Raw genomic sequence first — 14,766 nt, 5'->3', positions numbered from 1 at the left:
AATTGATTTGCTTCTTGGTAACAGGGGTAATAAAACCCAGATCCCCTGGTGAACAGACCACACAGCCACTGAGGTATAATTTCGTTGGTTTTACTAGCTGGATTGGGGGCAAATGGTATGTAGACAGATGGCAGTCATTGATTGAGGGAGGTCACTCACCCCTCTGGGAGCCTCTGGGCACAGGGCAATTGATGACTCTGTCAACGGGTCCTTTAATCTCTGTGTATGTAGTTTAAGTGGCTAGGTGTGCTCCTTTTAGGCCTGAGAATTTACTCAGCATGCAGACTCTATTTAGTTCCGTCCCTTCACATCAGTTCAACCTTCATTCATACAAGCATGTTGGCTTTAGTCCAGAGTTTTCTTTCTTCCGTCAAGATATGCAAGCAACCGGAGAGCTCCATCAACCTTGTGTGCCTTGGCACCACTGGTTTCATAAGCAGCTGGCCTACAATAAATATTCAGCTGCTTATGTTTTTGCATATCTAACATATGCCAGGCAGGTTCTTAAAATTTGGGTGTCACTGACCACATTAAGAATCTGAAGGAAGTTACGGGTCTTTCCCCCCAGAAAAAATGCCCAAATGATATACACACACAAATTTCTGTATCTGATTGAGGGTTGTTTATGGACTTCTGGTCTACCTCGGACATCTCCGGGGAGAGGAGCTGATTAGGGACATGGAACAGTGTTTCTGAGCAGAATGAAGGATGCAGCTCACATTATACACCACCAGTTGGTAATGTCCCCAAGCTTTGGGGTGATATGGTTTTCCCTAGGTGCCCTCTCTTGCCTGGGTGGGATTGATTCAGAGGTGGGGATTGCCAGACTGGGGGCACAGTGGGAGACCATGTCTATGAGTGTGTGTGAATCATGGCCACTACTGGGAATGTGTTTGAAATAAATGAGTAACCAGGTCTCGAGTAATCAGGAAGGGTAGAGAAGGAACTCAAGAGGGCATGGAAGGGCTGAAATACTTGGGAGGGAGAGAGGGGTTGCTGGTGGCTGGAGAATCTGTTTGGTTGGAATTGACAGTAGGAAAGCAGTGGGCACAGGGTGGGATTTTAGTGCAGGATTGCATGAGTGCAGCACTTCTGTGTGATGACAGGGTTCAGGGTGTGACCATGACAGTGGGTCGCTCATTGGGTCTAGAGTGTCAGATGTCATTTATAAATGTAGCTGTCCAGGAGGCATGTGGAAGGTGAGGGGAGAAACCTATAAGATTCATGATAAGATCATCAGTTAATTTGGGCAAGGGACCTCTCTGCTTTTAGAGGGAGAAAAGAAATCTCACTGAAGTTGAATTTTGCCTGGAAACATCTCCATTACTCTGAGGCCATTTCCTCTAATTTGCTTCAGGTCTCTTACTCCCAAATATGCATATGCCTGGGAGTCAGACCCACCACGGTTTAGACCCACTTACTACTGGGACACCCTAGCCCAATGCCTCAACCTCTCCAGCTGCAGTCCTGTGGATGAACGAATGCCCAAAAATTATTTTTGCAGAAGCTTCCCTCCGAGTGTGGTTATAATAACACCTAACTCAGCTGGGTATTCAGTGAGATAACATGGAGAGGGTGCGTGGCCCAGTGCCTGTCTTATAACTGCTCAATAACTCAGGTTTCTTCCTACTCAACCCCTTTCCTGCCCAACCCGTGGGGTTAAAAACTGTCCCTTGTGGCTTTTTTCATCTAACAGTTTTGTATTCACTTTCTTGTAGATTATATGAAGCAAAACCTATTGAACCGGGACACAGAGTTCCAACGGAATTAAATTAAAAGATTGTTATATTTTTTCATTCATTTAGATTCTATGTTGAAAATCAACAATTCAAATAATAAATCAGCAACCAAACACAAAAACCCAACGGTAACAACAACAACAACAAAACACTTCAATGAGATCGAAATGGTAAGGTGGAAACCACCAGATTTATTGGGCTTCGCTGCCCGATCTTTTTTAGTTGGCAGCCTTATTTCTTGCTTCAGGCCCAAGGAATTAAATGGATCAACGCGGGGTTTTGAATTCCAGCATTTGGAGCTCCTGGCTTTGGGAAGAGGAAGAGATTTCGGAAATCCAAGAGCCAAAATATGCTTCTTACGATAAAATTCGTATAGAGGTGGGAGTGGACACAGAAACTGTAACCTGAACGATGAGAATTCGCACACGGAGGGAACCCACCCAGCCCACTAACGCTCGGCCTGGCTCCCAAAGTAACAGAATCCGAGTCTCCAGGCCAGATTTTCCCTCTAGCCATTCCTGGCCACGCAAAGCGGAGCTGCGAGCACACAGAAAGGGATGTCTTCATCGCCAACCAGGATGGAACAAACCCGCCCGCTCGGGGAGTGCTGAGAACCAAAGGGTCCCTCCAACGCGGGCAGCCGTCAGCATGACTTGACTGCCCCCATCCCGCGCGGTCCGCACTCTCCAGGCGCCCCCAGCCTTTCCGGGTGCGCGCGCAAGAGCCGGCGAGCCGGCGAGCTGTGCGTCCAGCAGCCTGCGGGCGGCGGTGGCCGACTGGCTCGCGGGCAGAGGGGTGGCCAGCAGCGGCGGAGGAGGAGCTGGCGCTCCTCGGGCCGCGCCCCGCCCTCCGCCGCCACCTGCGCGTCCCCTCCGGGCTCTCGCGCCCCGGGGCAGTGTGGGCTCTCCCTTCCGCAGCGGCGGTATCACGGCGTCCGCCAATTAGAAGACTCGGCGTTTGGCTCCTTGGGGCGCGGGAAGAGCTGCGCTGCCTGTTCGGGCGAGTGGAGGGTGCGACGGCGCGCGTCCCTCCCCTCCGCGCTCCCCGCGACGTTCGTGGAGGGGGGTACAGAACTGCTGTGACTTTTGAGGTCCGACTACTCCTTCCGGCTAGCCTCCCAACGCGCGAGCTCGGAGAAAGGCCGGCGTGACCGGCAGGCCCAGAGGACTCGCTGCGTGGGCTCGGGACTTGGAACGTGTCCGGGAGCCCGTGGCGCTGTGCGCGCTGTTGAGTTTGGCGGCGGGGTGGGGTGTCCCCCGGCGCAAGGGGCGGAGAGGACGTTGCGCTCTGCCCCTTCCCCGGCCCCCTAGTGCTGCCCCCACTTTGAGAGTAAGCGAGACTTGAGTGTGACTGCGGAGCCGCGAGGATGCGGGCCCTGGGCGCGGGTTTTTCCTCAGCTCGGCGCGATGGAGCGGGTCGGTGAGCGGAACAAAGGCGCCCGCCCCGGGGAGCCGGTCCTCGGCTGAAGACCGCGGGGCGCGCGCCACGACGGCCGCCTGCGGACTAGGGTGGTGGCTGTGCGGCCCGAGGCGCGGCGCGCTCCTCCGCGGGCGGGCGGCGAACCCTGAGCCCGGCACCTGCGCGCCGCTCCTGCTGCGGCGCCGGGGCAGCCCCGCCTGCCGGCCCGCGGGCCCCGGGGGTCCGCTGCGCTCGCAGCCCCGCTCCCGGTGACCCAAGGTCCAGCGGCGAACCACTTGGTGGTGCAGAGGAGAGACCCCCGGCCCCTCGCCAAGAAGCCAAGGCGCCTGCTAGGGGCCGTGCACCGTGGACTGAGCAGGCATCATCTCTGGGAGCACTTCTGCAGACCGAAGGCTTCGGTGTGAGCTATCTAGCTCTCCCCGCGACCGCCCGGACCTCCCAACCGTCTCCGCTGCCCTAGCCTCCGCGCCGTGGGGCCGGGAGCGGCTGGGATCCTCGCCAGCCGTCCGGAGCGCGAGGCTCGCACGGCCCCCGGCTGCCCCGCGCCTCGCCGGAGCCCGAGGGGGCGCGGGTCCGGGGCGAGGGCCGACCGGGCGTGTTTGATGGCTTCACTGAGAAGAGTCAAAGTGCTGTTGGTGTTGAACTTGATTGCGGTGGCCGGCTTCGTGCTCTTCCTAGCCAAGTGCCGGCCCATCTCGGTGCGCAGCGGAGACGCCTTCCACGAGATTCGGCCGCGCGCCGAGGCGGCCAACCTCAGCGCGCACAGCGCCAGCCCCATACAGGATGCGGTCCTGAAGCGCCTCTCTCTGCTCGAGGACATTGTCTACCGACAACTGAATGGTAAGGACGCACTCGGGTGCCCACGGGGCTCGGCGCGGGCGGGCCGGGCACTGGGTTCCCCCCGGGGGCCCTGCGCGCGGTGCGGGTGGCAAGCACCTCCTGGCTCCCCCGCGCCCTTTTACTCTCCCTGCCCAGTCTCGGCCAGGAGGCCAGGGCTGCTGGAAAGAATTACCCGTTTCTTTTCTGTTCTCCAGCTGTAAGTTTGCTTTTATCGTGGAAACACGTCAGCACAGCTGGCTCCCGGTCTCCGCGTGCAGGAATGATTACCTGGCCGCTCCGGCCCAAGTGCGGAAACTAGACGTGCGGCCAAATGGGACTGGAGGCGCAGGCGACTTAAGGGAGGAAAGAGCTCTTACAGCTTAGCGTTTGGTGGCGTCGGACAGGGGAGGGACACTGGCGTGCTTAAATGTGTGCGAAAGTCAAGGCCTCAGGTCTGGAGCTAACGCGCTTCGGTAGTAGGTTGGAGGAATGTCATCTCTCTAGGAGGCGGGCTGCAAGCTAGCAGTGAGGACTCCTCCCTTCCCGTAGCTGCCTTGGTGAGCCTGCTATTAAAAACACGCTCGGATTCTCCCGAGAGAGCTGCCTGAGGGCAATTGTTAAAGTTTGAGGTGGGTTGGGGAAGCAGGTTTTTAGAGAGTGTAGCAAAGAGAGGTGTGCCATCCAATCAGTGATAGTTGTCAGAGTCTGTCCCATATATAATGTTCTCCTCAGTGCTTCAGGAGAAGAGGGAGACTTTTAATATACCCTGGTCACATCTGGTCCAGGAACTGATGGGTCATTGGACATTTGCTCCCCGCAAGGTCAGAGTATTACTCTCTTGAGTATGGGCAGCTCTCCAGGGTCCATGTGACTGGTATCCAAGTCAGATTCAAGGCTGCCACCTCCCTTCCTGAGCTTCTAACTCATGTCCTCATGGTAATTCCAGAGCTACTGATAGTCATAAAGATAATGATAATAATTAGTGGTGGAATTCTTATTGTGCCAGACACAGTGCCAAGACTGTTACAAAGGCATTATCTCACTGAGTGGTCACATCAGTCCAGGGTGGTTCCTTCCATTCCCCATATCAGAAATAAGAAAAGGAGGCTTGGAGGGGTTAACTAAGTTGCCTGATGTCCTGCTGCTAGTAAGTGGTAGAGTCTGGAGTCAGAACCCCATGTCTGGTTGACCAAAGAGCCTGTGTTCTTGACAACTTCTATCTACTGTCTCCTCCTAGTTATAAGGAGTATTCATTTTGATTACAAAAAGATTCTACATTAGTAAGACCTGACTCAACTGCTGTCCTACCTGCATTTGGAGCAAGAGACCAGTCCGGTGGCAGGCAGGGAGAAGGATGTCACATTGTCTTCTTCCTGCTTTCCAATGCTCCCTTCTGGGTACTTCAGGTGGGATGGGGTCAGATTTCCAAGCACCCTCTGAAAGGACCCCTTGGTCTTCTCGATGTCGTTCAGCAAGTATCCAGGGGATACCTTGAACTTGTATCTGCAGTGGGACGCTGCAGTCCCACTGACCCCTTGTAGATAGTGGGGCCTAGCTGTAGGTATGTCCCAGCTGTAGGTGTCCCCTGTGGGGTTCTTGTGGGAGCTCTTCCCCCGAGTGTCGAAGAACCAAGGCACAGAGTGAAACAAAAGCCCACAGTTCACCTCTGGAGGAATTAGATGCTTATGGGATGGGCCTTATTATTTTACACAGATCCGTGCCATAGACCAATCCATAGGACCCAAAAGAGAGTGCAGGATAGCTGGTTCCCTCAAGTGTCAGGCTGTACCCAGGGACACAAGTCGTTTCAATTAGGAAATGAAATATGATATACCAACCCCCCCAGTGCCCCAAATAAGAATAATAAAATTCTAAAGGGTATTTACTAAGTGCCACTAACACGCAGGGGCTCGTTAAGTCTTTGCAGCAACCCTAGGAGATGGGTGCTGATACTTCCCCCTAAGTAGCTTGCTCACAGCCACCCAGCTAGGGGATGACAGAGCTGGGAATTGAACTTGGACAGTCTGGTTCCAGGATTGAGGTTCTCAGCTGCTGCACTGGCGTGTCTCAACCTTTGGCATGTGTCAGAGTCACGTGGAGGGCCTGTTAAGATGCAGATTTCTAGGCCCAACCAAAGAATCTCAGATTAAGTAGATCTGGGGTGGGGGCCCGAGACTTTGCATCTCCGACAAGCTTGTGGCCTGGACCATGGCCCAGTGCCCTCTACTGCCTACGCCAGACAGAGTAAAGAGGAAAATCCATTTGCCTGTTGGTTGGAGTGGGGGTGGGGACTTCTGGGAAGCTGTGAGTTTGCCTCAGATGGGCTGGGGTTCGGCTTCTTTCCTTGTATACTCCTCTGCCCGGTAAGCGATTCCCTGGGGGTTTGGGGATGTCTGCCACTTGGGACTGGTTGGGTTGGGTTGGGTTGGGTGTGGTGGGGTGGGAAGATGAGTTTCCTTTACTTGCAGTCTCTGAGGAAGGCTGGGTTGAGAACTTTTCCTGGGCAAGCCAGGAATTCAAGCTGTAACTAAGGTAGATGTTCTCTTCTTGGCTGACCAGTGTCATTTGTAATGACCCTCCTTATCTCCACCCCACCCCCCAGCGCTCCATCCTCTGTCTGTGCTAGTTTTGGGTAAAGTGTGCCCCACCTGTTGATACTGTAGGCCTGCCGGGGTCTCCTGCTGTGGCGGGAGAGTGCCAGGGGAGGAGAGTGCCTGGGAGGTGGGACCTGGATTCCCGTGTCCATTTGCTCTGCAGCCTGTCTCCACCCCTTGCTACTGAAGGAGGAGAAGGTAACCTTGACCTTGGTGCTCATTATTCCTCAGGAATTAATGGAGGGCTCGAGAGAGCCGGACACTGGGCATACAGGAGGAACAGAGCCACCTGGGTCCAGCCCCTCGGGTACCAAGTGGGAGCTGGTGTTTTAATGATGATTTCTCAGACCTTTCCAGTGGACCCTTATAAAGTTCAAGTAGGAGGGACACAGCACAGCCATCTCCAGTGTTCTCTCACTCCTGGAACGGTTTCCTTGGGTGTCCTGAGAGGGGCCCCTGGGCTGGGGGGCCCAGGGATGACCCAGACTTCCTCAGAACTGGCCTCTCTGCTAAGACTCTCGGTGCCTGCCTTTTGAAAATCAGTTACACGTTGTTATTGTTTTGTTTTTCTTAATACAGGCTGAAAAGGATACTTGAAAGGGAAAGTGGAAAAGCTGGTATGGAGGGGAAAGCACACAGAGATGAGTTCATTTTTGCCCCTCCAGACTCTCTTGCAGCTGCCCTTCCATTCTTTCTGTGAGGCCCCCTCTGCTGCCCCCTCACTGTTGCTGCAGTACCCTTTAACCCAGGGCCCTGCCACCCCTCCTTTCTGTGGTTCCAGCTGTCTGCGTGGAAAGCACTGCTTCCAAAGGGCCCAAGACCTTCCAGTGGTTTTGTGTTTCCTAAGGAACCGTGGTCAAGCCTGGAGGCTCACAGTCAGGACCTCCGCCTGCCCCCCGCCCCCCGCCCATGTTCCCGCCCTGGCCCAGTGCCTCGGCCTCTTCAAGCAAGTCTGATCTACTTGCTGAAATAACCCTGCATTTGTCTTACGAGTGTAGCCTCCATGTTTCAGCCCCCGTCTTTGAGAAGTGCTAGCTGTCCTGGTTTGCTCTCCCCGCCTCCTTTCTGCATCCATCCGTCCTTTAAAGCTTGGCTCAAGGTCACCATCTGGGGGTGGGCAGTGGTGCCAAGCCACACGGTCTGAGCTCTCCCTGCTCCAAGGTGCTTGAAGCTTTCTTGTCTGTGTCCATTTGCACCCATGGCTTTGACTTTTGTGCCTCGATGGCTTTATCTTTTGAGTCCAGAACTGGACTGCAGGCTTTTTAAGGGCTCGAACCATATATTGGGTTATTTAATACCACCTCCATCCTTCAGCATGTGTCACAGCATCTCGTACATAATGTGGGCCCCAAAGGTGTATTGGTTGATTAATTGAATGGGAGCTAGTTTTAGGAGGTAAATGATAGCCACAGAGGAAATAACCTTGACATTGTAAAGGCTGGATTGGGTTGGGTGGACGTGGTGAGGGGAAGGAGTTGGGAAGACTTAGATGGGGGGACTGAGTGTGAGGTAGCCATCTTGCCTGTGCCATCCTGTCTCTGCCGTCTTGCCTGTGCCATCCTGTCTCTGCCGTCTTGCCTGTGCCATCTTGAGGCTGCTCTGGTCCTTCACCAGATCCTGACTCAAGAGCACCAGATCCTTGGGAGGAGCCTGGAAGTGAAGCGGTCCCCAGGTTAGGGACCAGCACGTTTCAGTACGTTTTCTTTGAATGTGTGATTTTATAACATGATGGTTTTATGTTCCTTTCTCTCTCTAGAATGAAATTAATTCATTTTTATTGTGGAAATTTTGGAAAATCCGAAACGATTATACAGAAGAAAATAATACCATGTTAAAATTTTTTTTTTTAAATGGTGGTTTTGTCCTGGGATAAGGAAAATGGACACAGGGATAGATTTCTTGTTAGAATTCCCGTGTAACTCTGTACAGGGCTTTTGGCTGTCTGTCACCTTCTGAGGAAGTTACTGGTTTCTCTCATTTTAGAGCTGAGAAAAGTGAGACACAGAGATACTGTGTGACTTAGCCAGGATGACACAGCCAGTGAGGGGCAGAGTCAAGATTCCTGAATATCACGGGACTTTTCCCAGGTCCAGCATCCCCCTGATAGGGCAGGCAGGGTGAAGGTCCTGTGCCCCATGCAAGCCCCGAGCTCTGGCTGGTGACCCCGTCCCTCATCCGCACCCCCGTGCGGTGAATCACAGGGGCACGTGTGGCTGCTCCGTCCAGTAAGCCCCAGGCCCCCCTGTCGTAAGAGGAGATGCAGTCGATTGAGGTTAGGTTCCAAATTTAGTTTTCAGAAGGATATTGAATAGAAGTAGGGTTGCTCGAAGAAATTGAATATCTTTGCGGGCATGGAGAGAAGTCAAAATTACCCAGCCTAGTCCTGCCCCCAAGCCACACAGGCAGATGAAGCTGGAGTTGGAGTTGCAGAAAACCAGCACGTTCCCAGACAACCCACGTGCAGCCCACCCAGCCTGCCACATCAGCCAAGCCCACCAGGCGGGGAAAGTGAGTTGGCGCAGAGGGACAGAGGCAGAGATGTGCTCTGTGGGCCTCCCAGTTGACGTCAGAAGGAGAGGGATCGTGTGTTGAAAGCTTCTCTTCCTGGATGCCAGAGCTGGCCCTGAGCTGTTTCCTCTTTCCCGGAATATACATGTGCTTATATAGACTGTTGAGCCGGAATGTACCAGCGTTTCCAATGGGAAGGAGGTAAGGGGGAGAGAGCAGAGGGCGCATGTTCGTATTAAAATCCCTCCTTGGAGTGAGCATCAGCAGGAAACCAGGGCAGTGCGAGCCTTAGGTGCTGCGTGCAGGCCTTCATCAGGGCCTGGTGGCCGGCAGGGGCTCAGGTGTGTGGAAGCCTGGTCAGCAGAGCCAGAGCCTGGGCGCCGGAGGGACGCTCACTTCTTTTGCCTCTGATGGACTGATCACATCTGGTGGCTCCTGGAGAGATGGGGAGCCCAGTTCTTGGACAACCCTCAGATACAGGCACATCTGTGTTGGCCAGTGTGTGTGACAGGCACCCTGCCAGCGGGGGCAGCTGCTGCCTGCCTGGCCCAGAGGTAGCGGGGAGAGGCCGCCAGTGTCATTCTCGAGGAAGAACTCCAACACCCTGACCTTTGCTGTTGCCAAATCGGGAGTGTCCTTTGTGGATGGGAAGAAGGCTCCGTAATTAGAGCTAAGAGTGACAACGGGGAGGTGGAATGTGGGCGCAGTGAAGCCCATGTTGAGTGAAGAAACACCTAAGATCAGAAACCTCTGAGCCTTTAAGAATAGAATATTGGGGCTTCCCTGGTGGCGCAGTGGTTAAGAATCCACCTGCCAATGCAGGGGACACGGGTTCGAGCCCTGGTCCGGGAAGATCCCACATGGCCGTGGAGCAACTAAACCCATGCGCCACAACTACTGAGCCTGCGCTCTAGAGCCCGCGAGCCACAACTACTGAGCCCACGTGCCACAACTACCAAAGCCCGTGCGCCTAGAGCCCGTGCTCCGCAACAAGAGAAGCCACCACGATGAGAAGCCTGCGCACCACAACGAAGAGTAGCCCTCGCTTGTCGCAACTAGAGAAATCCCGCGTGCAGCAATGAAGACCCAACGCAGACAGAAAAAAAAAAAAAAAAAGGATAGAATATTGGAAGAAAGGGTGTCCTCTTGGGCGTCAGGCAGACTAGGTTTGATTTCTGGTTCTGTCACTTATTAGCTGTGTGACCTTGGGCCAGCCTCCCTACCTCTCAGCTGTGAAATGGGGTCGCTGTGAGTCAGGATGAATTGGGATTCAAAATGTACAGCATGAGCCATGGGGCCTGATGCGTGGCAGCTGGGAGAACGCTCACTCTTTGAAGGAAGGGATCTTGCTTGCTTGCTCCCCGTCGTCTCTCTGATGCCGAGAACTGCCCTGGCCCTTAGTAGGTGCTCAGCAGACATTTCGGGAATGAATGCATGAACAGTTGTGCTACATTGAGGCAGTGTGTGGTCGTTGTTACCTGAGATGTAAATCTCAAGACGGGGCGGGGGAGGTCCTTTTCACTCAAATTGCTTAGACTCTGAATTAACCTGGAATCCTTCTCTCTTCCATGCGTTTGTCTGAGGCTGAATTCTGTTTCCTTCCTCCTTCTCCTTTCTTCCTCTCCATCTTCTGCTTATAATGATGGTGTCTTTGGATGATCACTCTTGAGGTTGGGGAGAAGAAATGGTAGCCTCTACATGTCGAATCCCATTACAGAAATGTTGGTCATTTCCATCTGTGAGCACTTCCTCACTGCTGGGTGTGGGCTAGATGCCGGGATACAGAGAGATGCAGATGCCACACATACTTAGACATCTGTGGTCCAGTTGGAAGGATGCGTTTGTAGTTTTACCAGGTATATGCTAGATCTCAGAGGAATATTAAATGAGTATGGGGGTGGTGAGACTTGACCTGGCAAACAGTAGGTTCTTGACCAACCACTGTTGAACAAGAACGACAGAACTCAGAAGTTTTAACACATGGAACAGAGGACCCAGGCAGTGACACCACCTGGGGACCTGATGTGGAAGCAAATCATAGAAGATGGTCAGGGCCCAGGACTGGGAATCTGCAGGGCAACTGGCAAGGGGGACGGGTAGAGGCAGAGATGTGTGTGAGGACACAGGGAACAAGTGGAGCTTGTTGAGAGGACTAAGTGGAGGCTGGACCCAGCCAGGCTTCAGTCTCAGGCTGGTTTGGATGTAGTTCTGTAGACGTGGGGAGCTATTGGGTGACAGGTCACTGCACTGACGTAAGGGGATTGATGCTGTGTTGGGGTTTAGTGTGTGCGCGAATAGGCGGGAGAGTGGGTTAGAATCCAGTAGTGGGTGGAAGACGCTGGCGTCGCTGACCCAGCCTTGCCTCTGGTTCAGGGCTCAACCAGCCCTCCAATCCTCAGTGATTCCAGGGACCCCTCACCTCAGACCCCCTCCTTGGCCACATCCTCAGCTAAGAGTCAGCATCTGGAGTTGCTCCCTTTGGAAAATCTGAATCAGCCCTCAGCACTCTGACCTGAGTGCTCCCCACCGGACCCCCAACTTCACTGAGGTGTACTCAGCCCCCCAGCCATGCCCCTTTCTCTCCCTCCCTGTGGCTCCATCCTTCCACATCCAGCCTGGACAGCCCCTCCCATGGCGAGCCTGTTGGGAGTTCTCTTACCAGCTCCTCCAGGGTCCTCACTTCTATCCACCCCTGTCCTCTGCTCTATCCACCCCATGACCCCCTAGTCCCGGATCGGCTGATTCCCAAGGAAAGACCCACCGTGGTGGGGGTTGGCGCCCTTACGATGCACACTCTGCAGTCTTAGCTTGACCCTGAGCTTGTCTAGCACCTGATGATAGGTCTCCCTTCCTGTCCCCCATTCCTTCCTGAGCCAGAGGAAGTGGGGTGGGCTGGAGGGATTCTGCGGGAGGTGGTGGTGCTGATGGATGGGAGGAGTTCTCTGCTCCAAACCCGTCTCCTCCCGCCCCTCCCCCGCTGCTGCTCTCAGATGACACAGAAGCCTGTCCACTCCAGCTGCCGTGGCAGCAGCCCACTGCCCGCAGGCTTTATCCCAACTGTAGCTGTTGCAGCCACAGTCCCCATAGGTCTGCCTTCTGAGACCACCACCAGGCATCTGGGTCCTCTTGCATTTCATGGATTCAGCTGGAGTGCTGTGTTGCAGGGTAGGACCTGCTTCCTCTGCCGAGGGGACCAGATGATGGAACTCAGAAGATCAGGGGAGCCACCTCCCCACAGGGTGGCCTTTGACAGCTGGGACAAGATCTCCCTTAGCAGGGAAAGCATTTCTAAATGCAGGGTAGCACTTAAAAAAAAGATGCAGGACTCACTTGGTTAAAAGACCTTCCTCTGCCTTCGTTATTACCCCTCGCAGGTCTTTAGACTGCTTGACATGTGGATGACAATTGGCTTAGCCACTGATAGAGAAGTTTTCCCTTTTAATAATGTTCCTGTCATGGCTAACTGCGGAGCCTCAGCCTTGCCATGCATGAGTAATAAACCACGGCCGTAATTACAGGCGGCCACAGTCACACGCCAACAAACGAGCGTGCTGACAGTTAATAGGGAGCAGGGTTCCAGAAGAGCCTCCTTCCATTCCTGCCTCCGACACAATGGCTAATCGTGTGATTAGTGTTTACTGAGGGGTGTCTCGTGGTTACACGTGGCTTGTTAGGTGCTGTACCTCCCTGGTAGAAAGAGTGTGAGGAACAGTCAGGAGACCGGGGTTCTAGTTCTCTGTATTTCTAGGGACCAAAGTGTATAAATAAAAGTGACGTGACTTTAGGGTCTTTTAACTCGCAGATTTTGAATAATACCCCCTTCCTCCCACCTTATCCTATTAAAATCTCATGCATTCTCCAAGATCAATTCAGAAGCCGTTTATTCCCTGAAACCTTCCCTGCCACTTTCTTGGAATTAATTGTTCCTTCTTCTGGGCTCTGATGGTACTCTGTATGGGTCTGCTTTTATTTTTTTGAATTTTATTTTATTTATTTATTTTTTATACAGTAGGTTCTTATTAATTATCTATTTTATACATATTAGTGTATATGTGTCAATCCCAATCACCCAATTCATCCCCCCCTCCCCACTTTCCCCCCTTGGTGTCCATACATTTGTTCTCTACATCTGTGTCTCAATTTCTGCCCTGCAAACCGGTTCATCTGTACCATTTCTCTAGGTTCCACATATATGCGTTAATATACGATATTTGTTTTTCTCTTTCTGACTTACTTCACTCTGTGTGACAGTCTCTAGATCCATCCACGTCTCTACAAATGACCCAATTTCCTTCCTTTTTATGGCTGAGTAATATTCCATTGTATATACGTACCACATCTTCTTTATCCATTTGTCTGTTGATGGGCATTTAGGTTGCTTCCGTGTCCTGGCTATTGTAAATAGTGCTGCAGTGAACATTGGGGTGCATGTGTCTTTTGAATTATGGTTTTCTCTGGGTATATGCTCAGTAGTGGGATTGCTGGGTCATATGGTAATTCTATTTTTAGTTTTTTAAGGAACCTCCATACTGTTCTCCATAGTGGCTGTATCAGTTTACATTCCCACCAACAGTGCAAGAGGGTTGCCTTTTCTCCACACCCTCTCCAGCATTTGTTGTTTGTAGATTTTCTGATGATGCCCATTCTAACTGGTGTGAGGTGATACCTCATTGTAGTTTTGATTTGCATTTCTCTGATAATTAGTGATGTTGAGCAGCTTTTCATGTGCCCCTTGGCCATTTGTGTACCTTCTTTGGAGAAATGTCTTTCTAGGTCTTCTGCCCATTTTTTGATTGGGTTGTTTGTTTTTTTAATATTGAGCTGCATGAGCTGTTTATGCATTTTGGAGATTAATCCTTTGTCTGTTGATTCGTTTGCAAATATTTTCTCCCATTCTGAGGATTGTCTTTTCATCTTGTTTATAGTTTCCTTTGCTTTGCAAAAGCTTTTAAGTTTCATTAGGTCGCATTTGTTTATTTTTGTTTTTATTTCCATTTCTCTAGGAGGTGGGTCAAAAAAGATCTTGCTGTGATTTATTTCAAAGAGTGTTCTTCCTGTGTTTTCCTCTGAGAGTTTTACAGTGTCCGGTCTTACATTTAAGTCTCTAACCCATTTTGAGTTTATTTTTGTGTATGGTGTTAGGGAGTAGAACTAATGTCATTCTTTTACATGTAGCTGTCCAGTTTTCCCAGCACCACTTATTGAAGAGACTGTCTTTTCTCCATTGTATATCCTTACCTCCTTTGTCATAGATTAGTTGACCATATGTGCATGGGTGTATCTCTGGGCTTTCTATCCTGTTCCGTTGACCTATATTTCTGCTTTTGTGCCAGTACCATATTGTCTTGATTACTGTAGCTTTGTAATATAGTCTGAAGTCAGGGAATCTGATTCCTCCAGCTGGGTTTTTTTCCCTCAAGATTGCTTTGGCTATTTGGGGTCTTTTGTGTCTCCATACAAATTTTAAGATTTTTTGTTCTAGTTCTATAAAAAATGCCATTGGTAATTTCATAGGGATTGCATTGAATCTGTAGATTGCTTCGGGTAGTATAGTCATTTTCACAATATTGATTCTTGCAATCCAAGAACATGTTATATCTCTCAAACTGTTTGTGTCATCTTTGATTTCTTTCATCAGTGTCTTATAGTTTTCTGAGTACAGGTCTTTTACCTCCTTAGGTAGGTTT

The 14,766-nt window shown here is 51.9% G+C and overlaps 1 protein-coding gene across 1 annotated transcript in view; it reads left to right on the top strand.

The window, feature by feature from the left end:
* Positions 1 to 3,402: 3,402 nt before the first annotated feature.
* The window catches only part of GALNT17 (polypeptide N-acetylgalactosaminyltransferase 17), a 446,202-nt gene continuing 434,838 nt past the window's right edge, over positions 3,403 to 14,766 (top strand). Inside the window, exon 1 of the mRNA XM_061207933.1 lies at positions 3,403 to 3,998. Coding sequence (XP_061063916.1) covers positions 3,761 to 3,998 — 238 coding nt within the window. The 5' untranslated portion in view covers positions 3,403 to 3,760. The remainder of the gene's footprint in view (positions 3,999 to 14,766) is intronic.

Source organism: Eubalaena glacialis, chromosome 13 (genome assembly GCF_028564815.1).
Source record: "Eubalaena glacialis isolate mEubGla1 chromosome 13, mEubGla1.1.hap2.+ XY, whole genome shotgun sequence".
Taxonomy (NCBI): Eukaryota; Metazoa; Chordata; class Mammalia; order Artiodactyla; family Balaenidae; genus Eubalaena; species Eubalaena glacialis.
Note: the sequence above shows the minus strand (reverse complement) of the source record. Positions and strands in the feature narration are given on the sequence as shown.